The following is a 26659-nucleotide window of genomic DNA, read 5'->3' as shown; positions in this document are numbered from 1 at the left end:
TAGAAGAACAAAGACTCCTGCTATTTCCTTGGCTTCTCCCTGGAGTGTGTGAACAGAACATCTCCTCTGGCTCTCTCTCATGCCCTGTTTTGAGCAACTATCTGTGGTAGCTCTTTAGGTGATGATTTATTTACTTGCATATTGCTCAGTTCTCCTATCCCCTCACTATGGACATAAAGACTTTGTCATGCTTATTTTAGTATTTTTCTGTTTTCTGACTCTTACCTGGCTCATTCTGACTCTTGAGTTTTCTCTTGATATTTATATGAATTTTTATTTTGTAAAGGCAATTACTGACTGCAATTAATTATGGAATTAAGTTTTTCTCTGGCTTCCTATTTTGAATCTTTCTTTTCTTTCTCTCTCAAATTTCTGGATCCTAATGATCTCTCCAGTCTATTTCAAATGGCTATAATGTGCTGTTAAAACCACTATAAAATTCAAAATCTAGGATGTGTGGATTTCAATATTATTTTGAAGCTGAGTGTAATAACCTTTAAATGATAAGAGTTTAAAACTCTGGAAACATGCAGGTATTTAAAATGCTGGAAACATGCAGCTATGGATTCTTAAATAAAAAGTTCTCCCCAAATCTAGCAAAGCATCCTCTAGTCTCTCTCATTAACCTTCTTCCCCCACTCCCCCTCCCTCGGTAAAGCAACAGCAACATAGCAAACAGGTATTGTACATTTAAGTCACAGGTAACACTGTTAACAGAACAACAGAAGTTTGCACGCAACTCTGTGGAATGATACAAAAGGAGGATCTGGTTGACATCGAAAGATTCTTTGATTCCTGCTGATGTGACAATTCAAACCAAGCAGTGGATCTTCATATTAGCCCTGTTATAGTTAGCTGAGGTATACCTTGGCGGAGCTCAGGCAATCTTAAAAAAAAAAAAAAAAAAGCTTGCACAGACATGGCACAAGCTGGGGGTACCAGGATCAAGAAGGACGACTGGAAATAGGGCTGGGGGGTGAAGATGGGGGTGGTGAAGCTCAGGTTATGGGGCTATTTCACGGGTTAGTACATTAGGCATGCCAATCATATGCAAACTCATTCTCTAATTGTTGAATTAACTCAGGCACTTTTGTAATTAATCTTCAAGTGGGTTCCATACAGCCAAATGCTGATCCAAATGTTTACATCATTCACGTAAGTTGTAGCAGCCATTTTGGGAATAACAAGCCCCAGCACATACCACCTCAGTCTGGAAGTCATCCTGATCTCCTATTTGGTAACCAGTTGAAGAAATTAGTGGCATATCCATTTAACTGTTTAGGCAGTGCCATCATCTGCTTGTCTATGACTCCACTTTCTCTAGAAATCACAAACCAACTGCTTTGAATCCAGAGTGATCTAATAGGACCTCCCCTAGGTGCTATGGGGAAAGATAATTATAGGGAAGAGAAATACAATCCTTATTTTATTTTCTTTGTGGCCTTGACACATTGCTCCAGTCCAAATATTTTTAAATTCGCTACAGGGACTGGAAATAGAAACTGAGTTTTGTCATACTTAGTTCTATTTCCAGAAATTCGTTTTCAGAGTGAAAATGTTCCTAAGATGGAATTATTAAGAAAATAAATTTCTTTTCTTCCTGGAAATTCATCACCTTAAACATTTTTTTTGACCTCACTTCTAATAATATAGAAGACTGGGCTTTTAGGTGTTGGTTTTTCTCTTTGGAGTTAATGTAACAGGGTAATGAATGGTCAACAAATGGGGTTTCTATTCTGCTATTATAAAGGCCAGGTATGACCTTGGCCCATGGGAAGGATTCAGTTTTATATGGTCGACTGCCAGTAAAAAGAAAAGAGTTAAGAGAACAAGGATGACTTAGGTCTCAACCCTCCTGGAGGTTGAATTATAGCAGGAATGAACTATGGGGAAAGGTACTTCACAGAGTAGCAGAAGAGACCCAAAAGTAAATGTAGATAAATGGTTTTGTCTCATACATATAATAATTTCAAACTGTGAAATCCAGTACTAGGTCTTATTATGTATAGTACATTCATATCTATACAATAACTGCATTTCCTCAGGCAAAATTTTTAATTAAATTTAATCATTTATCAGTTTAAAAAGGTTTACTGTAAGAGGAAAAAAAGGATTCCAGTTGGAAAATTAAAAAAAAAGTTACTAAACATTAAATAAAAATCAAACAGACCTAAAATGTCATTTGCTTCAAAATAATAGTTTGTAATTAAATGTTATCTTTAATAAAAAGTAGGTCAAACACTGGTAGCAATGATACAAAATAATTAGGATTAGAATAATAGGATGGAGTAGGAATGGTTTTTGGTAAAATTCTGGTTGTTTTTAAACTACTACATAAAGATTTTAACTGACTGATGTGCTCTTTAGAGAGCTCCCTTAGATTAATTATAGAAGAGAAATTAAAATGATTCCAGGCACACTTACTAAATGTCTTCAGGCTATTTCTTTAGAGCTTAAAATACTTAGAAAATAAAAAGGTTTCCTTTATGTTCATGTGTTTCAATGACCTTAATATGCCAAGAATCTGGGCACAGTTTAAGATTACCATTTATTTTGGTATTCATTATTTTTTATATGATATCCTTAAGGCTTTTTCAAATTGTCTTACAAATTCACTAAAAGACATCAATTAAACAGAGGGAAATGTACATCATTAACTATCCCTTCAAACTATTTAAGTTCAAATAAAAATTAGCCTTCTAATAAAAAGGAAAACAATAATTTGAGATTGGTATTTTAAATGGAGAATTGATCCTGTTTAATAGGTATTACCAATTGCTTACTATAAATTTGCAGTATGGCTGTTTGAAGGACTATAATTGGGTCACATCTAATATGCAATTAAATAAAAGTCTCTTATACCATCATCTGAAAAATATAAATCCACTAATTAAAACCACTAATTTATCTATAGATAAATTTTTATTGGATGGCAGATTCCAAAATGCAGCTTTTAAACTCTGCATTATTTTGAAAGACAGTATGTAGCTGCAGGTGTTCGTCTATGTACCATATGCCTAAGACAATTCACTCTCTTCTAAAAAGAAGGAAATTGAAGATATTATGTATTCTCTATGCTCTGATAATACAAAGAAGGAAACATTCTCTATATTCTTATTTTTTTGTTGAGTAAAAATTTTCCTAAGGCTCTAAGTAAATAATCAAAAGCTATGCTTATGACTTATCTTTCTAACATGAACAGAAAGGAATGGTATTTTTCATGCTTTGTATTGTTCTTTATAAAATTTTTAAAATTAGGATTTAATTGATTTTTGTTTAAATAGAAGCTTTGAAATCTTTTCTATTAGGAGTTGTTCCCACCTACCTGCTTATAAATTTAGATCTGAATATTAACAAACATTATTCTCTATTTCTTCAGAACACTTAATGAAAAACCAAAATGATTTTAAATGACAATTGTTATTTTAAGGTTTTACTTTCAGTAATTCTAACAGATTTTAGAGATGGGCTAATAAACATACATGAAATATAAGTGGTTCCATAATCTCCAAATCTTTGAAGAATGCTACCTATATCTCTTTGCTTAGACATATTTATACATATATATGGATGTGAATGTAAGGGAAAGGCCACCTATAAGCATTCACACACATGGGTAAGCACGATGGTGCAGTACTTACTTGAGAAAAATCATCGAAAATAAAAAACGCTAGTTTGGTCAAATGCAGTTGGTTATCATGAATTTGTTCCTTTTGAGGAGGAAGAGCAGAGATGGACACTTCTGAATACAAAAAAAGCTAAGTTCACAATTATGGGTTCAGGAGTAACTGCTGGGACCCCGGAGCACTGGTACGAGGCGTTAGCCCACAGAGCAGATAAGACGGACACACATCGTGGTCCCCATGAGCCAATTTCCCATGCACAGGAGAAGAGGTGTGCCCCATGGGGCACCCCAAGAGCGACCCACGCATGCCACCCCGAGGGCTCTGCTCAGTGATTCTCAACCAAACATGTCAACCTCTCACATGGCAGACTATCCAATGGGGAAATTTTAACAGGATATGAAAATAGGATTGTGTATCAAAACACAAAATGTAAAAAGAAATAAACGAAAATGTTTACTTTCCAAATAGCAAGAGGTTTTTCCTGAAGTATACAAAGGTGAAATGTGAACGGTGGAATATTAAGCAGATCTGAGTAAAAATGGGTCACAATTTCACACACATTCCAGAGATCAACTCAGTACTGTCAAACGGAGAAAGGCTGAGAACCACTTTATAGCTGTAACAGTGCCTCTCCTGCTACACTCCTCCCACATTTGCATAAAGCTTATACAGAATATCATGCAGATCATACTCAATTAAACATTTCTCACAAGGAAAGCACATGAACCTTTAAGAATTATTAGACACGAAGGGTTGAATAGCCCATGGAGTACGAAGTACAAAATGAGGAAGAATAAACACTGATATATACGTGTATATATATATCAATTTACCCTTTTCCTTCTTCCTGTAAAAGCAAGTTAACACAGACACCTGGAATGAAAGCCAAAACTCACATAGGACAGAATTTAACTGTAGACTTTAAAAACCAAGTATCTTTCTCATTTCAGGACAATTTTTGCACATCAACTAGTCACAAGGCACAGCAAATGAAGTGTAATAGACACAGAATCTCAGGCATCACTAGACATTACAAATTTTCTGCATTGCCAGGACACAGTACCTATAGCTGTTGACAACACTTTGCAACACACTGCATGGCATAAGGTCAGGAAGAAAAAAATAACCATTTGTAGCCTTACATTATGAACCTGATGGATCGCTGAGAAAGGAAATCCCGCGTTCTGATTCGTCCATATTTCACAGACAGACGACTGCTGATATAAACAGAAAACTATCTCATCTGGTCAATATTTAAAACATGGCAACTACCATCAAGGAAGGAAAGGAGGAAAATAATAAAAAGCAAAGAATCACATTTCTTAAGAAAAACTAAAAAAAATGTATTAGGCTGCCCGAGGTTTAATAACTGATTTCCAACTCATTTTTTTTGCTTAAACACATTTTAGGCTGGTGAAAAAATAAAGACTTTTTATGCATTAGTTTTATATTAAAGAAAATTACTAATAAATTCACATTTTTGGAAAAAGAACAAACTTTTAAATTTGCTAAAAAGAATGAAAATACCCTCCCTCTTCAGAAGATAATTTCTTTAAGTGTAAGAAGGATAGGAAAAACCTTTGACACAGACCAAACATTTTTATTTTCTTATCTTCAATGGCTGAGAGCAAATACGGCAATAAAATGACTTCAGATCTAGTCATTGCTCCGTTTGATAAACCTAGAAGACATTTATCCCACTAGAGTTCCCAAGGGCAAAGCTCTGTGGTTAACAAGGGAGAAGTGACAGTGTGCCACCCAGCTGTTAGTGCTTGGTGGTCGAGGTGGGAAGGAGGCTGGAGCAGGAAGGCACTGGGTCATGGAAGTTCAGTTCTGTTACTCATGCAGAAACTTTCCAGAACAGCCTCTGTGAGCCTAATGTATCAGCTCCATAATTCTAAGGCAATAACAAATGCTCAGAACCAGATACCAAACTAACCAAAACCCCATCCCGGAAGTTAGAGCAGAAACCACCAAATAAAGCAACTGGGCTTCTGGCCTGACCTTTACACCTTCTAAAAGACAACTTGAAACCGAATCAGAAATGGTGGAGTGCCTAAACTTATTCAGCAAGCACCGTGAACCTCCCCAGGATTAACGAGCAGACTGTACAGAGATCACTGCAAGGAGACAAGAACATAACCACAAAATAGTTAGAAACTCAGCAAAGAATAGTATCATCAACCAATGAATTGAAAAGAAGGCTTATCTTGGCTACATGACCCCTCCTATTCTCCATCCCCCCCCCCCCCCCGAGAAATGCTCAACGGAAATTTAACATCTGTCTCTCCACTAACAATGCCACCACTGTACACACCCACACACCTTTGCTTTCTATCCCTTCTGGCTGGCTCATTGGGTCAGACAGCCAGGTAACTGATAAGGAGGTAAGACCCCCATGATCTGACCACAAAGCACCTCCAACTACCTCCCACTTAAATCAGCTCTTTTATTTCCAGTTCCCTCTCTAAACACCATACTATTTTCACACACGTGGATCTTCCTCTTCCTGCTTTCAAAAATTAATTCTCTAACAAGTGGAGTCTTGGGCCCACTAAATCCTCTGTCCTTTTCTCCAATAGTTGTCAAGTGATTTAAACATACTACCTCCATGCTTCAGTAGGATTCCCAACTTAACCAGCACAAAACATACATGTTGGATACCCCTGACCTTTTCAGCACCCTCACCCATAATTCTTAACCACATTATTTTACATAATATGAGCCTGGTATTGATTTCCCCAGAAGGCAGAGGAAAACTCCACTTAGATGGAACTTGTTTTACTGATCCCGAAACAAGTATATGTGATTATAACCAGTTCATGGAACAGTCTCAACTCCACAGGGGTTCAAATATCTACCTGTTTTATTGTTTTCCAGTGGACTATGCCCACCAGGGCATTTAACATTTTGGGCTGACTGCATAATTTCCCAGCCACTTTGAGTAGTAAAGAATCCATTTTGTATAAAGCTCACATTTCATCTCTGATTCACACTTTCCCCTCCCTCATCACCAGCCAGTCTTGGGGCTTAAACACCCCAAGGTGGGGAAGACAGGATTTGTCTGCTCTTTTACTTTTCTTCCCCTGCCCTCCATGGAGTACAGGCGGGGTGGGGTGGCAAAGTCTATCTCGTGGTGCCCACCATCCCAAGCTCATGTGTTCAGCTGGGGAGAAGGACAGAGAGCAGGCCAAGGGGCCCTTTCTTATCTGGCTGCTGTTGCATTCTCTCTGATGGCTGTCACTGCTTCTCAGTGTAACAGTGCCTTGGCCACTAATGCCCTCTGTGGAGCAGGTGCCCTCATACTGGTCTATTGTGTGCTGTGTGACTTCTCTGGAGGGCTCTGCTGGAGGTGGGCATGGCAACCATTGCACAGCTCCTGTTGTGTGAAACCTGGCTCCAGCTTGACTTCCTCCCACTCCCACCTACCTCCTTGGGTGGGATGCAGGGGAGAGGGTTTAAGCCCAGCTCTTTCTGCATGTCCATGTGATCCAGGAGACACGCATGCCTCCTTGCCACACGGAACACTGGGAGAACAGGCTGCTCTAGGACTGCTCTGTCTCTCTGCTAGGACGTTGCCAATTCTCTTTGCTTCAGCTTGTCTAGGTGCTATGAGCATCTGCCTACCAAAAGTCCAAGTGTGGAAAGAGATGCCAGTTTCCCTCCAGCAGGCACCCCCGATCTGTGTATGCTTCCTTCTTAGACCCCCCTCCTTGGCCTGGAGGGTGTGGGGATGCTTCTCCTCTCCTCTCCTTGGCTCTTTCCACAGGGACTCAAGACACACAATTATCCACTCTTCACTGGTACTGATCTCCTGCCTCTGTGGCCAGGAGGTCGATCGTGGCAGGGTGGGCTCTGCCCCCTCTCAGTAAAACTTGAACAGTGGGCCTAGCTCTCCCATCAGTAGCTCTCTCTCTTTAGAACGTATGGAATTTAGTGTCTGCAGGAAAATCTCCACTCAGTATCCTGTTACACAAAAATATCTTGCAACAGTCTCCAAAGTTTCCGGAGTAGAAGAGGGAAGAGAGGACCCCATGCAATATTTATTTTATTTTAAAAAATTAATATAAAATTTTTCTCAATGAAGAAGAAAAACCCCTGTAATCATATACACAGAAGAGAGTTCATATGTGGCTTATACACATTTTTAGAAGCTACAATAACTATTTTCCATTTATAAGCTATGTTTTAAATTTAGAAAAAGTAAGCCTCTATAATTCCCAATAATTGTGTGGGTCAGTGCAAATGGTAAAAGTCAGATTTTTAAAAAGAGTTTCAAATAAAGGCAGTTAATTGTGTTTTTGTTATGAATATTGTTAAAAAATAAGCTGATACATTCCAGATATCACAGTAATTTTGTTAGCAGTAAATAATTTATCAGACTCATCTAGTAGCAACTTAAGGTGGACCAGCTGTAACTAGTGTATTCATAATGTAAGATGGCTCTTCTCCTAGACACATGGTTATTAGACTGAGTACTGTCATGAATTTTTTAAATGCAAAAGAATTTTCAGTGCAGAAATTCATTATGCTTATGAAGATAATATTTCAGAGTTCAAAACGTATCGAAGTATTGATTTTGAAAATGTTTAGGAGAAAGGAAAATAGATTAACAGGGAAAAATTTCTTCTGGGGCCTGAAATCTCAGTAGTGATTTAAAACTAAGTTTTAACTAAGCTTTAGAAATTCTTCATCTGTAAAGAAGAATAGTCTTTGCCCTTCTTACTTTACCAGTTGGTTGTGTGGCTCATGTTAAGTGTCATTCCCAGGGCCTAGAACACAGAAGACCCTCAAACATATTTAATACAGGAATGGAATTATACAATGTGTTCAAAAGTTCTTGGTAAACAACAAAGCACTATACAAACATTAGTTCCTATTGTTATTTATTAACATTTGTGGTTGGTCCGTTTTAATATTGTCACTTGTCCCTTTAGTAATCTGCACCGCCACCTACACAGTTCTGGTAAAATGTACTGGAAATTACCCCTGCAGGCTTCTTGTTAGAAGACTTCTTATTTTTCCCGATAGAGTCTGAAATGGGGCTGCCGACTTGGTTGAAGAGGTAAGGAACATTTGTAATCAGCATAATTTTGTTCAAGGGCTGCTTATAGAGAAGGCTTGGAAACACTTCTGTAAAAGGCTGTTAAACACCTCTTATGCAATTTCATTTACTTATTAAATTTCTCTCACTCCCTTTGCCACATACACTGCAAAGGCTAATTCGGTTTATCTGAACATGAATTACTATGAAATCTAAGTAAATGGGGGTTAAAGAAAGACATAGTAGCCTTATAACTGAGATATTATCAATAATTTAATGTCTATTCCTCTGATGAGGTAGAAGTCAACACACATTTGAAGCTAATTTCATCTCTAGCCCAAACCTTTCCCCTGACTCTGGAAATATTTTCTTAAAATATGATACAAGTGCATTCAAATCAAATCACAAAATAAAAAGAGTATTACCAATCTCCAAAGTTTTCCTCCTAAAAGTGGACTTCATTTCTAGTCCATTGGTAGTGATCCAGCAGTTTACAATAAATTCTCTGCTTCATCATCCATTTTGCCCTCTTTACTGAAACATTCCATAAAACTTTCACTAAAAGCAAACAAACCCCCTCTCTTCTAGAGCTCCTGCTCAATTTCTCTGTTCCACTTAAAGCAAACCTCTCTGAGAGAGTTCTATACCCATGGTCTCCACTTTCTCCTTCTTGACCTCACCTGAGCCCACTCCATGGAAATCCCTTTTCTCAGTAAACTCCCCTCTGTCAAATCCAATGATCAAGTCTTGCTTCTCATACTCCTCCAATACTCTTCCTTTCTCTGGCTATACTATGTGGTCTCACCAAGTCCTGGCTCCCAAATTTGTATCTCCAGCCCAGACTTCTCTGAACCTCAGACTCAGATTTCTAGGTGCCTACGTGACACTTCCACTTTGATGTTAAATAAGCATCTCGATCTTTGATGTTAAATAAACATCCTACTTGCCCTCACCTTCCCTACAAGCTTTCTTACAATAGCAACCTCATTCTTCCAGTTGTTCAGTCTCAAAATGTTGGAGACATCCTTTCTCTCACATTTCACACTCAGTCCAGGAGCAAATCCTATTGAACTTACTTCTAAAATCTACTTCCACTTCTTACCCTCCCATTGCTTGCCTGGTCCAAGCCACCACTTTCTTGTATTTGGATTATTCCATTAGCTTCCTAACCAGTTTCAATGCCTTCACCTTTCTCCTCTGAGTATCTATTCTCAATCCAGCCAAAATGATCCATTTAAAGTGAAAGCCAGATTGTGGCAATCTGCTCCATCTAAGAGGACAACCCGAGCCCCAACAATGGCCTGCAAATGCCTTACCACTCTACCCTTCTCTCCATCCTCTCTTCCTCTTTCTCTCTCAGTGCCGAGAGCAAAGCACACTTCTGCTTCAAAGCCCCTGTATCTGCTTCTCCTTCTGCTGAAATGTTCTTCCTCAAGATCCTGCAGGATTAGCACCCTCACTTCCTTCAGGGTTCTACTTAAACGTCACCTTCTCAGGAAAGCCTTCCCTGAACACGCTAGCATACTGCATAAAATCAATTCTGTGCTTTCCATACTGTAAAAGGATTAACATTTCAAGCAGAAATTAAAATTTGAAAAAAGTTTAGAGCATAAGAACCTGACATTCATTCAAAGACAGTTACTGACCATCTATCGTGTGATCGTCTATATAGGCTGCTAAGATGAGTTGGGATCAGCCCTGCTTTTATTCAACATTTCTGGAATGGGTATTGTTATAGACACAATCCTTTTCCCACTGCCAGGACCAGCAGTGAACTGGGAATGAAAGGCTGTTGGTGGGTCTCAGAACAGATCAAGCCAACAACAGCTTCATATATTCCAGCACACCAATTAGGTTTTGGAAACCTGCTGGGAGTCTGCTGATGTTGTAGTGCTGGTTTAATAAAGAAACTTTTATGAATAGAGCCCTCCAGCCAGATTCTATCAGAGATGAAATTTTCTGGCTTGTTTCAGCCCTGAAAAAAAATTGGCTTTTCCTCTGTTTCTCCCTTATATTTGTCATAATTCTTTTACCCTCTGGGGTGTGCAGATATTGACCAGAAAGAATCTGACAAGAGGTGTGAAAGGTTTGGAGTGAAATTTAAAGGAATAATGAAGTCCATTCCTTTTCCTGGATGACAGCGCTTCTGAAATAAAACATAAACAAACTTGAAGAGAACAAAACAGTTTCAAAGGCAGAAGAAAAAAGGGCATCCTAACAAAGGGAGCCTCAGTCAGTAGCAAACTGAGCGGCCCCTTGAGCAGAGACTTAAATGAAGTAAGAGCTGTCAAAGGACAGAGTCAAACAAATTCAGTTCAGTCAGGGAATAAAGCACCAAACACCTTGTATACATCTTTTCTTCCAGTAGAGACAGCCCCTAGGTTTCTTCGTCCATGGACGCTAACTGAACCCTGCCTGGAAATCAGAAAATCAGACCTTTTTGTCTCTCCCATGTTACCCAGAGGCTGCAACCAGCATGTGATCATTTCTTCTGTTCCATTGTTGGAATCAAAGAAAAGATCCTTCTCCTCTTCTCTTAGATGAGTTTTATGAAATAGACACCAATCTCCAACAACCACATGTGATTTAGATCTTCTCTTCAATGACATTGTCAGCTTCTTGAATTCTGGGTCTGTGTCTTTATTTCTAGTCGGTTTGATCTAAGGTGAAGGGTGAAAGAAAGAAGTCGATGTTCCCTGACCCTTTTTAGTTTCAGATTAACTATTTTATTGGCGGGGAATGCTGAAGTCAAGAAAATGCTGCTTCCTGTCATTTTTCCACCTTTCTGAAGAGCAGTCCTCTCACACCTTCAGAATCCTGACCATCCCCCTCCATCTATGGGGAAGATTCTTGGACAGATAGGTGATCACCTGCAGGAAGGGAAAATTCAGGCCTGTAGTTGTTTCTCCAGTGATGTGTGTGTGTGTGGCCCACGATTTCTGGTGTCAGCATCAGTCAGTCAACCAAAAGGAGGAGGAAGAAAACACCGGGGTCGGTCCCATCCTTAAATCAACTGGCATGATATAAATTCTTGATACTGCCTGTGGCCTGCTCAAGTTTAAGGTTCCCTCCTTCCCTCCATCTCTCCCTCTCTCTCTCTCTTTCTCTCTCTCTCTTAGTATTTATCTATCTCTATCTCTCTCCCTCTCTCTCCCCTTCCCTTTCTTTCTCCTTCCTTCATTCTTTCTTCCTTTCACATTAACTCAGATTCTCATACAGATAGTACATAAAACAAGCCCTTAGCTGCCAAATTCAGAGAAAACGATAGGCTTATGTGATATCTGTTATTCATTTGTAGAGATAATATACAACCTGCATTCCCTAATATGACAATTGTAGCCCTAAATGGCATTACACAGTTATTTATGAAATTTCTTCACAGGAAAAATAGAGCAAAGAAAAAAAATGAACACTGTCTGTGCAATTCAGATATTATTGTACAGTCCCCAGGTTCTCTGGAGGTAGCAAGGAATTTCAGTCAATTGGATGATTCTGTTTATAGCAATAAAGGCTATTTTTCTTGCTCTACTTCAAAGTTTGGATGCCACCACTACTGAGACGAACATTTTCAGGACTACTAAAAAGCGGAAATATTCATAACTCATTCTGAAAAGCAGCAATCAGCTTTTTATCATACCATGAATTGCTGCAAGGAAAACAGATCTTGCAAAATAATATTGTTCTTTGCCTGTAACATCTCTCTGAAAAATACATTATGTTCCTTTCTTGCCAGCCGAGACCATCATTTTCTTTATGTAATCCCATTTATTAACTAGATGCTCAAAAATCTTGCCTCTGGTAAACGAGGTATTGGACAAAGCCATTAGCTCAACAATGTTTACTGAGCCCTCCACTATTTCCCCATTTTATCCTTGTAAAAATATGGAAAAACAAGGTCTAGTTGAACAAGCATCTTGAATGATGCCAACCTACAATGTCTGTGGTAGAAGGCTACACAGTTTTCCCCTTAATTTTGCCTTGTTCAACACTAAAATTGGTAAGTTGAACAAATTGAAAGGCATTTTTTTTTTTTGAGGTAGGCTCTTAAAATTAATACATTACACAGTTGGGAAGGACAGCTGGTAAACAGAGTGACAATCAAGTTTAAAAAAGGTCAGGATTTTGGGATTATTGGATATACAACTTGGCAAAACTTTTACCTGAAAGGAAATAATGCAAATGTAAAAGTCTGCTTTATGGTTAAACACACACACAAGTACTTCTGAGAGCTGGGAAGGGAGACATGGCTCAATAGGGACCACTGAAAAAAGACTGGGCAATTTTCACGAAAAAAGGCTCAGTAAGAATTAACAATAGGTTATTGCTGTTCAGCATGAACGTCAACAAAACAGACATGCCGAGAGCTTGGGAAATAGGATGCCGTGTAGCCCATATCCCACTTATCAGAATAAAGTTGGCAAGGAGCTGGATATGTTTAATATAGTGAGGGGAAGACATCAAATTGTCTTCAAATTCTCAAAGAATTGCTTTCAGCCAGAATAGCCACACACTCTCCCTGTTGTTTCAGAAGACAGCATTAAGTAACAAGGATGGAGTTTCAGGGAGGCTTATTTCAATTCAGTATATGACCAATGTTCTAGCAACTAGAAATTTTGCAATGATGGGAATGCCTCAGAAAGAGGGGGCTATCTTTCCAGTGACGTGTTCAAGCAGAAAGTTGTGGCTGTCTGTTAAGAATGTCACAGGAGGATTGCCTACATCAATTAAAAGACAGGATTAGACACATTTTCTGGCCCTTCCCACCCTAAAATTTTTTACTTTTCTTTAACAAAGAAAAGAGGAATCTTTTAGCCATTAATACACACACAGAAATGCAAATCACTGTGCATTTCTATGATGCTGCATTCAAACTTCATTAAAATAGAGGTCCGTAGAGAAAGAGGTTCACATTATCTAACAATTATTTCCATGAAGCAATTGTTATCCCTGATTTGTAGAGAATGAAAGATTGGATGTCAACGGCAAAAGATTTTCTGCAAATATAATATTTATCCACATCAACTTTGAGGTTAAATTCTCTACTAAACTTACATTTATATAAGTTATTAGAGGCCCTTTAGAAGGTTTTAGAATTTGTAGAATGTCACTTCTGCCAGCGCCCAGTTTGTAGAGATAACTGGAAGAGCTCATAAACCTGTAACCATTCAGATTGCCTAAATTCAACTCCTCATTCTACTTCTTATAATCCGTATGATCTTGGGCAAGCAACATAAGCTCTCTCTGCCTCAATTTCACCTTTAAAAAGGTGTGTTAATTAGTGTTGTCTCTGGTGATAATGACAATGAACCACCAGATCTAAGCTAGGCAGGTGATATGCTGCTATTTCAGGCAGTTTATTTTCCGTAAAAGACTTGAGACCGTCTCAATTTGTCCAAACTGTTATGTCCTAAAACCCTATGGTTTTATGGTGGCTTTAATCTTATGGAAAGTAGTCGAGTCAATAAGATTTCATGGAGTGCCCATTACAGGAGAATACAAAAATGACTAAGGAAGAGCCAGGACTTGTCCCTGTGAAGCCAGTATACATTTTATCATAGGAAATAAAATATCTTTAAGTGAAATCTCAAAATATCACTAATGTATTTTGAAATATATTAACTCATAAAGATGCTTTACATTTTAAAATGCTTAAGTATGTGTATTATCCATACTTACTTTTTTTTAAAGTTCAAATGCTAACTAGATGATAACATGGGTAGGAACTTGTATGGTGTTTGCATTCATAAGGATTGTTTCCATATCAGTGGAGAAGTATTACAGTTGGGGAATAGAAATATTTAGCTTTGTAAAAGTGAAATATTAGGAGCTTTAATTTAAAATATATTTATTTCCAGTTGCAGTTGAAAAAGCATAATGCAAAAGAAAACTAGAAGTTACCTCCAAAAATATAATTTATAAAACTACCCAAATGTATTGCTTTATAGTTTATAAAATTCTTTGACAAATGTTATTTTATTTGTGCCTCACAATGATGTGAAGTGGGCATTCACCTCACTCTGGGAAGAGAAAACTAAGGCTTTGAGTAGCGAAGAGATTGTCTGACCCCACAGAGGTAACAGGCAGCAGAGATGGCAGAGATGGGCTTTGAACCCTGACCTCATTATTTCTAGTCTGGTATTTTTTTCATCTCATCAAATTAGACACAAAAAATGAAATCAATATCCATGTGATATAACAATATTCCATTAGAATACTCCAAAGTGGGTTTATTCAGGTGCTTACAATTGCTGTTTCTGTCTGCCTAGAAACATTGCGTCTTCTCCCGTAACAGCATCCAGGCTGCTCACTGGGGGTCTCTCTGCTTCTCTCAGTCCACGTGCTCCAGGTGGAGTTAAAACTGCTCCCAGGCATGTGACCTTTGCCTAGCCAATCACATCACACTCTCGTTTCTTCCCCACTTCCCTTCCTGATTAGCTCAGGGACAGACAGAACCAATGGGACTCAATATTGGGAATTTTCTTGAAACTCTTGGAAAGATAAGCTCTCTTTCTTATAGATTCAAGTTTAGCAGGAATTTTGCTTGAAAGCCTGTTTGGGTAAAGAGCCAACCAGAAAACAGCAGAGCCACGAGATGAAGAGCAGTAAGACATATTAGCACCTGGATTCAGGTCTGCCTGAAACCATTCAAATATATTCCCTTTTCTGCTTAAGCCATTTTGAGTTGGACTTTTGCTACTTGCATGCATCCAGATGAGTCTTTAACTAATATATTACTTTAGTCATACACAAATGGAATTAACTGGGATGGAACCACATAATCAGTTCTATTTCCTTCAGACATTAAACACCTTCCCTTTGTTTTTTTTACATGGAAAAAGAAAAGGAAAAGGGAGAAGGAGAACAAGAGACTTCTCTTACCCTTGAAAATTTAACAAGGTCAGATAATAACCAAAACTCTGATCTGTGAAAATCCAAGAACTGGACTCAATATAGTGAGAAACATTCCAAAAATTTAGCAAGTGGAAAGTAGCCTGATGTGCCTCTGTAAACAAGCTGCTCAAGGTCAGCAAGCATAAATAACTAGGACACTAAGAAATAGCACAAGTTAAGTCTACTGAAAGTGTTTTAATATACTGTTTGATTTCTTATTTATTCAGTTGAAAACAGAATATTTCCTTCCACTGATATTAAAAAATATGCACGGTCAGTCTGGTTTTAATTGGAAACATTTACCTTGGTTAAGCATCAGCATATGGAGGGAAGGTGGAGATATCAAGAGCTTCTATAGCAAAATGACTGGAGGTGTTTAGCTCCATTGGGGTCTGCCAGAAAAAACTTCTGACCATCTAATTTGCCTCCTAGGTGGACTTGATAGGAACCAAAGAAAGTAAACTCGTAAGATGAGTATCATAACCTAAAAAAAAAATCCACCTCAGTGATAATCCTACTTCTTCTGATTGTTTCCTAAAATGGATATACAGGATATATAGCAACTTTCCAATGTTGTCTGAAAGACACAAATCTAACCCCAAGGTTGTCACAAGTAGAGTAGGATATATGTTGAGATGAGGCAATTAACTTCCATATTAGTACCCAAGGTGTTTAATACATCAGGTTTAAATTCCAAGTATAAAAGCACCATTTTTCTTCTTTGCTTGATATGCCTTTGGTAATAGATGGTGCTTGGTCTAGAGTTTTTGGCTTAAAACAGGGCACAGATAGCATCAACAGCCCAAGTTATCCCTGAAGCTGCATGTCAGCCTGCCAACTTGACAAGCTGTCAAAGTGGAAGCTCCTAATGGAAGAGCTTACTGAGTTGATTATTAACCTTCTTTTTGGTTATATATTATCTGTCTGTGCTTAAGTATTAGGACTTGCTCCTTACACCTTCATGGAAGAGAATTTTGAAGTCATGTACAGGTTCACCCTTTCTGAGTAGCAGTTACGTGATAAAAATCTAAATCAAAAAGTAGCTACTAACTTATGGGCATTGAAAAAAATCTGATGTAACACAGTAATAAGAACTTTTTTAGTTGATGCGGAAAAAGACTTGTAAAACACTGTTCTTTCAACACAGGAACAAATTACTACCTTCCTTCTTTCCCATTTGCCTCATGGCCTGTTGGGATACCTACTAGCTAACAATTTTATGTACTGTATATCTCAAACAAGTTCTAAATTTCATTAAAGGAAAAAAAATACCTCTTCTTCTCAAGGTTTTATTTTACCATATTAATAAAACATGTTATCATTGTAAGATACCCTTTGCTACATACTTTCGTAGCCTGAATTTGTAGAGAAGTATTCCATTTATCCTCTGCTTTCCCTGGCTTTGACGATCATTCTACAAAGATCTCTTCTGCGTTATGATTTAAGCTCCTTAACAGGTTTTGTATTTATACAATTAAAATAATAAGGAAAATTCCAATTTTATTTTCAATATACATTCTAAGCATGGATAACACTGGAATAAAAAGATGATTTCCATACAACTCTATAACTTGTCTAATATCACTGACATGAATTGGTCCTCCAGTGGATAAAGGGGAGTATAAGAAATTTAAGGACTGACAGGTGATTTATCTGAATTGACAGTCATATCACCTATATAGTGCTTTACAGTTTAGGATCTGCTTTCACAAAAATTCTCTTACGTGATACAGGCAAACCCAAGGAGGAGGCGTTACGTACATTTTAAAGACAAGGAAACTGAAGTTCAGAAAAACAATATGAGTTGGCCCAAGTCACACAACCAGAAAGAAACCAAATCAGAAAGGACTCCACCTGAAGTAGCCACTCGGGAAAGAGCATCTGCTTTGTGGAGAAACCAGGGCAGGAATTTCTCTGTATACAGAGTAAACCCTACTCTGCTATACAAAGCTTTTCACAAACATGAGAGAAGGACAGAATTCTGCCGAGATGTGTGTGGTCTCCACTAAAAGTAACCGTTGTAGAGTTGCATGTAAAAAGATTTCGTGGGGATAACGATGAGCTGATTCAACTAGTTTCAACCAAACTACTAGTGATTTTTATCTTTGTCCTGCTTGCTGTGCTAACATAAGCATGATCCATCAGAGCAGACAGGAAATTAGTATTTGTTGAACTGTCATTAAAATATTTTATATCCTTTTAATACAGAGGCAGCTCACAGGGAATCAGGGGGCATGGTGGAACAAGGAAATGGTCAAGCAGACCCAGGCTTGCGTCCTGGTTCTGCCATTTGCCAGCTGCAAGGCAGAGCACTCAATGACTTCGGCTTCCTCATGTGTAAAATGGGGTGCTGTGAGGATTAAATGAGATACTGCATGGGGGTGCCAGGCATGGACCTGACCATGGCAGGGGCTCCATACAGCTCAGTGTCCCTTTCTTTTCCTTTAATAATATCAAAATAATGAACATTTGTAGAACTAATGTAGTGTGTAAAGTGCTTTTAAATATAGAAGCAATTGATCTAGTCATACTTATTAAGTAATCTTATTGGAATCAGGAAACATTAGACTTTCATCTAAACCAATGTTCCAATGATTTAGAAATGATCTAGAAAAAGCCTTTATAGTGTCTAACTTATTGCCCAGGCAATATTGATATTTTTATTGAGAAAAAGCATTCAAAACACAAGGCCTTCTTCATTATGGATTTTCCTCACTAATATTTAGGTTAAAATTCATGCAAAGATATATACTTATCTTACTGCTGAGGAGTCTGTTTTTATTTTGTGAAAATATACGTACTATTTTACTTTTCCATAACATTTTTCTATAAATGTAAGTCATCTATAAATGGTCATAAGTTTCAGCATTTGGAAACCCTTTTACCTTTCTTCATAAGTTTTGAGAATGTGGTTTCTAAACCCGCAGATCCTCCCACTTTCCTTTTTTATTCATTTTAAGAGTGCTTTGGCTTCTGCAAAATATCATTCAAGAAAACTTCTAAAGTTTGCAATTAGGCCCTGAATCCTGGAAACATTTTTTCTCCTTGTGCTCTTTTTTTCCATCTTTTCATTTACCACCTCATCTCTGCAGAATTCTGACTTAAAAAGCTGATGTGCCATGTGCATACAAATAGTTGCGTAGGACACCTTGTTCATGCTAAAATGAGATGGATATGAAAGTACTCTCAAAATTTTAAAGCACTACACACATTAAGCTATAATTATCCAAATGTGAGTGCAACATTTATCTATTAAGGTTAGGAAACGGGGGAGAATTTCAGAACTTCTGGCCTAATGAGTACAATTTGGGATTACAGGCTAGAGAAGCTATATTTTCAGCATGATAGGAACCTCATTGTTTAGATGCGTTTACATCATTATATTCAGTAGTTTAAAAAATGCCATTAGTGCTGAACTCAATTTTGTTTCTCGCATATTCATAATAAAAGCAAACAGTAGCTACGGTGTTTTCAAGTCTCCTGTATTCCAAGACAGATATTTTAAAATATTGGTTTAAACTGAAAACAAGTAATTAAACACCACTCTAGCGTTACCTTTTACAAAAAATATTTGCCAACCCACAACAGGTGGAATGGACATTAAATTTATTTCAGTTTAACTTGAGCCACTGATTTTCTAAACATCTGTTAGGCAGACCTTAAGAAGACAAAACTCCTATGAATTACTATAGCCACCAAGAACTTTCTGGCCTGCGGCTAGAATTCCAAATTACTCCAGTGGGGGCTCAGTCAAACTTGAAGTAGAGAGGTTTCTGAGAACATGAATCTGTCCCGGTGATTTTTCTCTTGATTGCATTTTTCTTTCTTTTACTAGGTAAGAAAGAAATCCTGAGGGTGAACTTCCGTGTTTCAGTGGGAAGCAGAAAGAGACTGGTTAGGCAAGCCTTAACCAAGCTTCAATAAGCCCCTTGGGGAAGAACCTCAGGGACTGAGCTCCTTTTTGGAAGGAGGGACAGCTGGCAGCTTGCTTACAGAAATTTTAATTGCTAATTCAAGTCTTTAGGAAGACTCAACTGTACTGGCTAAAGTACATATCTTCAGGGAAGAATGTGGTCTGAGAGAGAGGATGACAGGTTGTTAAAAAAGCAAGTGGATTTCAAAATTATTACAGCAAATGACCAACAAAGGAAGCATAAGAAAAAAACATGAACAACAAAATTACTGGGTATTTCATCTTTTGATAGACTTCAAAGCTTTGAAATGGCACTATTTCTAAGAGGTATGCATTCATGTCTCCACGAATTCTGGCAATGCCAGACTAGAAAACATTCTCAAAATAAACACATAAACTGCAATTAACAAAACCTATCTGCAGAACTGCTATCCCAGAATCCCTTTTTCTTATTGATCAGATTTCTGCAGTGCCGACTCCTATTTTCTCTGCAGCAAAAGTGCTATATCGACGGGCAGGCTTTTAGAAAGCTTCCAATAAGCTCATAGGTACCGATGGAGGCCTGTGTCTTCATCAGTCATTTGACCAATGTTAGTTTCACATGTTGGGTAATAAGCACCCTCACATACACCTTCTCCCTATCAACCTGAAAATCTCTCTGTTCTTTCTGCTTTTGGGCTTTTCTCACCAGGCCAGATAAAAGTTCACTCCATTTTTTTGAGGCAAGACAATTCCTGGAGGGGATGAATGTGGATGGGAATGACAGGAAAGAGATTTGGGCTATTCCAAAGGCACTATTGCCCTGGCTTGTGAACCTCATGGAGAAAGTGAGGGAGCGATCTTGCTAGATTCTTTCTGAGTGTTCATACATTGGTATGAGTAATGAATCCCTCTCCGAAAAAACTGTACCACGTGGAAAAATTTCATAAATGATGTGAGCATCTGAGACAGGTGGATTCTGTTACTGAAGTTGGCACAGTCAATAGCTGATGTTCATCAAAGAAGGAGGATTGTTTTTTTCTTACCCAGGGGAGAAAAAGATGCAGTTTATATTAATACATAAGGACCACGTGGTTCGAGGTTAAAACAAACCACCCCTCTGAGATGCTCTCATTAAAGAAATTTAACCACATATGTGATCCATAAATACTAACAAATAAGCAGGGAATATATGAACAACTTGGGGAGAAAAAAGCTTTTAGACTCCCTATTTAAAAGAATGTCAGTGAAAACAGTAATAAGGATTAAAAGACAGAACTTAATAAGAGAGGAAGGGAAAGTTAGTCTTTTCTGATTGCTACTACATTTTCCATCTCCCTTCAATCAAAGAGTCTCCATAATCCCAACATTGCCATTCCCTGCAGAAGACCCCTGAGAATAATTCAATATTGAAAGAGTTTAACATAGATACAGTATCTCCAGGGTATTTGCAGGCAGAACAGTCATGGTTTCCAGAACATTCTCTTCACATTTTTCTTTTGTGAGCTGCAGCACAGAATGTTTACCAAAGACTTTTAAAATCAGAATTTCACCAAAGAGTTGAGAAAAATATTTAGCAATGAAGGCAAAGCAATTACAGTCAAATTTTCACCTCGAGATTCTCATCTCAGGTGTGGGAGGTTGAGAGAAGCCTCTTGGCAAGTCAATCTAAACCTAGAATGAGGATGAAAAGAGTTGATTCTGCCAATAGTTGTCAACAAATCCGACTCCCAGGATGAAACTGTGGAGCTAACTGCCCATCTGAATGTGGTTTGAGGACAGTCGCAGGTTTCTCAATAACTGACTCAAGTTTCTGACCAGCAACGTGAGGACAGGCTAGACATGGAAAGGTCTGAAAGCAACAGATCTTTCTTTTCAGTTATTTCTGTCAGGCAGCACCACCATTTTCAACCATTCAAGGTGACAGCAGGAGATGATTCAACAAATCCCAGCAGTGCAATTCTATACAAATGTGTAAAACTTGGGAGAAAATTAGAAACATTACTGAGTTAATACTTTTCCCCAACTTCTGCCCTGTCTTCCAACGAATTTACATTTCATAATCTAGACTTATCATTCATTTTCAGTACGATTGAATCTTACACAGTTTTATTCCCTTTAGGGCCAAGACTTTCTGGGTGCAATGAGATCAGACATAATTTCTATAGTAAGAATGTGTAACAAGTATGTGTGCATATACTCCATTCCCAGAAAGGTCTGTTTCAGTTCAAGGGAGCAGGGAATGAAAGACATGGCACACACTGGTAAAATACCAGTTAGGTGTGGCCAATCCATAACAAGCTACATGTTCAATATTAGAGTGCATTAACTGCTGGTAGTGAAAGGCAAACTATCACAGAGACTTTTGATACTTTACCTGGGCCATCTGCCTCTCCAGTTTCGATCGGGGAATATCATCAAAGTAGTTCTCATTTCTTCTCCTCCTTGCATCGCCCTGCATGATAATGTGAGGAACGTCTAGGGAGCCACCAGTGGTGTAAGTGCTTTGGCTAAGTGATGGAGACAACTGAGGAGGAGTGTGGTTACCACTGGGTTCCTGAATGGAAATACATCATGAAATAAATACCATGTTCTCGCAGCTAACCTTTGGTTTCAAAACTGCGAAATACTAACAAGACAAATGGCACAAAAGGATTGGGAAGTCATTTTTGAATCAACTGCCAAGGTACTGATAATATTCCATCATTTCATTAGTGGCAATGATCTAGTCAATACTTTTTCTTCTAAGTATGTCAGGTCAAAGGCTTAAAGTATAAAGAATCTGGCTCTGTTTTCTTACACTGGCACTAAGGGTGATCTTTGGAGAGAGGCCCACATCTGTGGGGCCCCCTGATACTATCACACGCACTTACAAAGGAAGGAAATGTGTCTTCAGAGGGCAGAGCATACTAACTCTGGGAAAGGCTCTGCTGAGAAAGCTAAAATGGAACCAATGGGTCTCGATCTTCCATCAAAGAGTGGTCTGGCAATAGGGCAGGGAAGAGGAGAAGGTATGGAAACACGTCATGTGACACATACAGACTGCAGAGCATGTGATGACAGAGGATACCGTTCAATGGCAAAGACAACTCAAGCTGAGGGAAACCGGTCAGAAGTAAGACTGGAGCAGCAGAGAGCTGTGCCCTTGTGCTTGCAAGTAAGAAGGGGACTGGGATCATCTGATTCTCCAGGTCAGCCCCCCACCCCACCCTCCCAATGTTCTGGACGTCCTTGGGCAGATTACATTCCTGCACTTTTTGGGAATCTCCATCTTTGATCTGTTGTTCCCGTAACTCCCTTCTAGGGAGCCAGTGGGAGGGATACAGAAGGGGAAGGAAAGGGAGTTCAGAAAGTAGCAGCAAATTACTCCCCAGTTATTTTAGGATGATTACACTGATGGTGCCTTTATACTCCTCCCTTTCCTTTTAGCAAAATGAAGGTGAGACAATCTTCACCCTCTAGCTTCTTTTTTTCTTGAGGCTCCTCTTACTGTGGGAGAAAAACGGTCCCTATTTCTACTCTCACTACTCTCAAAACCTTCAATTAGTCTCTAACTATCCCAGTGTATCTCCTTTTTTCCCAATAATCAGTTTTCCTCATGGTTCCTGGCTGGAGCCAATTCTCTTCCATTCCCTGAAATCTCTGTGTACTTTCTTCCCCTTTAAACCTGAATAAGACTAATAATCTTAACAGCTCCTTTCCTGACCCACCCTATGCTACAGTGACAGTAGTTATATTATTTGCCAAAGTTCACTGGTAAGAGGCAATTCACTGCATTTCATCACTGGCAGTTATGTCTAAGTGCCATGTTTGTGTTCATCATTTATTATTACCACCTTTTCTGACACTTGCATGTGTGCAGAAAGGGAATCTGAAACAAGCAAATGCAAGACTGAATAACGAGAAGAGTGGGTACACTCCAATTTGTCAGGCAGATCCCTGCTTTTTGATTAATTTTAGAAAACTTCATATATGTCTTATGAAAATAAGTGACTGCCAGCTATTCCTTCTTGCTGCAAATGTGCCTGACAACCAACTCTTGTTTTCTCATTTTCTCTGCTCTTTCCTTCCTGTCTTCCTTTCTCTTCCACTTTATTTCTCTCTCCATTCTATATTTTCTCTTCAGATTTTCTACACCATCATTACAAGAAATAGCTGAACTATAGTTTATTTAATAAATTTCTATATTCCTCATTTTTGAAGTGGGTAAAGCTGGACAGTTTTTACTTCTTAAAAATAGAAGACACTAAGGTTAATTTTAAATTGATCTTTCCTTAACTGTGGTCCTAGATCGATTTTCCTTGTCTGTGTTTGAGGAGTCTGAATAGAAAGCACATTCCTCTTTGTTGGTGTAGATGGGAGTGTGGGGTGGGAGGTGAGCAAGAGGTTCTTGAACCCTACACAAACTGTGGTTTGTGAGATGGAATTCCATTATAGATGTATATCTAAATCTCAAAAATATATATTTAATTGAGAAAATAAAATTTCAATTGAGAAAAGCTAATCTCCTCTTATAAAACACAAACAAAAGGGAGGTTGCTTTTTTTCATACAGATGAGGTAAGCTACATGGGAAATAGCCTGTACTTTCTGATCCACTGCTTCGTTTTATGGCATAAAACAATTTTTGAGAATAGGGTAGAGAAACAAAATGAATGTGCCCGGCACTTACCCTGAGGGTGATGGACCGAGGGGGCTTCTGTGGGGGGTCGTCGTGCAGCCTGTCTCCCAGAGATGCCAAAATACGTTTCCTGTGGCCAATCAAATTGATTTTTAAAACCTGAAACAACATATATTTGGTTAAATATTTCATTTGAGAAAAATAATTCCAATACGTCCTAAAAACATCAAGGAGCTAAAAGAGATGTGCACAAAGAAATATGGTGTGAAATCCATGTGACCCTCGTTATGGACGGAATCGTGTCTCCCCAAAAAAGACATGTTCAAGGCCTAACCCCCAGCCCTGTGAATGTGAATTTATTTGTAAATAGGATCCTTGAAGAATGATGTTGTTAGTTAAGATGAGGCCAAGCTGGATTAGTGTAGGTCCTAATCCAGTATGACTGGGACCTTATAAGGAGAGGAAATTTTGATGAGTGAAAGAGGGAGAAAGGGAGAGGGGAAGAGGGGGAAAGAGAAAGAGAGAGGGAGAGGAATAAAGAGGGGAAGAAGGGACGGAGGGAGATAGCCCAAGACAGAGAGAGATAGAGAGATACATAGATAGCCACGTGGTGGGGGCAGAGATTAAGTTATGGACTGCCAGCCAATGCAAGAACCTTCCAGATTTCAGAGGAAGCATGGCCTGGCCGACACCTTGATTTTGGACTTCTGGCCTCCAGAACTGTGCCATTTTCTACACGGCAGTAACAATAATCTTTCAAACATATACATCATCTTATTACCAACTAGCTGGAAATACTCCAGTGGCCTCCTAGTGCTTTTAGAACAAAATCGGAGTGCAGACCTGCCCTCAAGGCCCTATGGAACATGGTCCCCACTCTCTCTCTCATCTTGTCCCTGCCTTTTTCCCCTCCATCAGGGCACCTGTCACACTGGCCTCCTCTGTCTCTCCATCACTCCAGACACATTTCTGCCTTGGGGCCTCTCCCCCAGCTCGTCAAAGGATGGCGACTTCTCAACCCTCTAGAACCTGCTCTAAGGTTGTCTGCTCAGAAAGGCTGGCCCCAACCTCCTCCCCCAAACAGCTGTGCCCTCATCCCCATCATGCTCTACCTCATGAACTTCTTTTCATCATCCTCTGAAATAACTTTGTTTACAGGTTTATTGGTTGGGTCCCTCCACCCCCCCATGTCAGCTCCCTGAGAGCAGGGCCCTGGTATATCTTTATCACTATTGTTTCGCAAATACCTAAAGCAATGCTTGGAATACCAGAGGCTCAATGAAGATTAAAGAATGAATGTTAATATAGATGAAAATAGCAGAATCAGCCTTAGAACACAAGCAGTGCCTACTTGGGGTGGATGCAATCTACCCAGGATCATACTTTACGTCTGACAGTGTTGCAAAGGAGCATTATAGTAGTGAGGTCAAGGAGCTGATGATCAGAGTGCTTCAAGTACTATGCCCTAGCCCTGGAGTGCTTTATACTTGAAAACTCTAGCAGTTCTCTGATCTTCCCTATCTGGATGGGTTATTCTTGTTTTACAGATGAGGAAACCGAGGTTCAGAGTGGTTATGTAGCCTACCCAAGAGGCTCTGTGGTGGCTCTGGGATTCGAATCAGGGTTGCCTGGTTCTAAAGCTTGTCTTATGTCAAAGAATAAACTGCAAAGTTTGGGAATATCTCCAAATATTACTGACTCATTACGCCATATTATAAATCCATTGATTAAAAAATCCTATTTACCCCTTTCCTGCCCACCTATATAGTTCCATGTTATAAAAATTCTTGTTGGGTAACCAGTTCTCAAAGTATAAATTTGTATAAATTAATTTTTTATATTTCTCTTTCCAAATTATAAGGGTGGGGGGTGGGCATGTCTTTGGCACTCATCGCCACGTTACCTTATATTTTTGTTTACCTATCTGTCAGCTTATTGATCTCCCTGCCTAAATTGACTTGGAGTTTTAACTAGCACTGTGCTCTTTTCTTTTTGTATCCACTCTCTGCTACAGTGTTCGTTAATGATGATGGGGATGGTAACTATAAAATAAGGTGAATGTCCACATGTGCCATATTCCTATGATTTTATAAACCTTCCTCCCCAGACTGATGAATCCTCACCTTTCCATTTTGTTCTCATAAAGTGTTCCGCTATCTCATAGAACACTTTAGTTGACTTTTTCTGTACCTTCTCCTCCCATATTATAACTGCTTAAGGTTTGTTGAACAAATTGCTCACAATAATCCGTGTACAAGTAAATCATGGCTTTACATCTGAGTAGGATACTATTTTCTGCTTTTAAAGCCCCTTTTTAAATGCCCTTTCTAAGCACACTTGATTTCTGGCTGACCTTTTGGCAGCAGTGGGAGTAACTGTGGACACGAGTATATACTGACTGCAAATTCTCTTCCTGTTGATATTGCTCACAGTTCAAAGCCTTTTAATTTTGGAAGAATGGTTTGAATGATTTCTCCCTAAACTTCTTATCTTACAGTTGTCCATGTAGAAGCTCATCTGCCATTCCTCTGCCCACTCACACAGCCTGCTGTTATCTTGCTGCATTTATATTAACCAGCTTGGCAT

At 38.8% G+C, this 26659-nt stretch overlaps 1 protein-coding gene across 22 annotated transcripts in view; it reads right to left on the bottom strand.

Annotated features, from left to right (window-relative positions):
* The window catches only part of ANKS1B (ankyrin repeat and sterile alpha motif domain containing 1B), a 1210519-nt gene that overhangs the window by 48102 nt on the left and 1135758 nt on the right, over positions 1 to 26659 (bottom strand). For 11 of the 22 annotated variants that reach the window (XM_037845547.1, XM_037845538.1, XM_037845540.1 and 8 more), the window contains 3 exons: positions 24125 to 24232; positions 21831 to 22010; positions 4769 to 4843 (listed from right to left, as the gene is read on the bottom strand). In XM_037845547.1, the coding sequence (XP_037701475.1) occupies positions 4769 to 4843; positions 21831 to 22010; positions 24125 to 24232 (363 nt within the window). The remainder of the gene's footprint in view (positions 1 to 4768; positions 4844 to 21830; positions 22011 to 24124; positions 24233 to 26659) is intronic. The other 11 variants (XM_037845546.1, XM_037845548.1, XM_037845555.1 and 8 more) reach the window with 2 other exon arrangements.

The sequence above is a fragment of the Choloepus didactylus genome, chromosome 8 (genome assembly GCF_015220235.1).
Source record: "Choloepus didactylus isolate mChoDid1 chromosome 8, mChoDid1.pri, whole genome shotgun sequence".
Taxonomy (NCBI): domain Eukaryota; kingdom Metazoa; phylum Chordata; class Mammalia; order Pilosa; family Megalonychidae; genus Choloepus; species Choloepus didactylus.
Note: the sequence above shows the minus strand (reverse complement) of the source record. Positions and strands in the feature narration are given on the sequence as shown.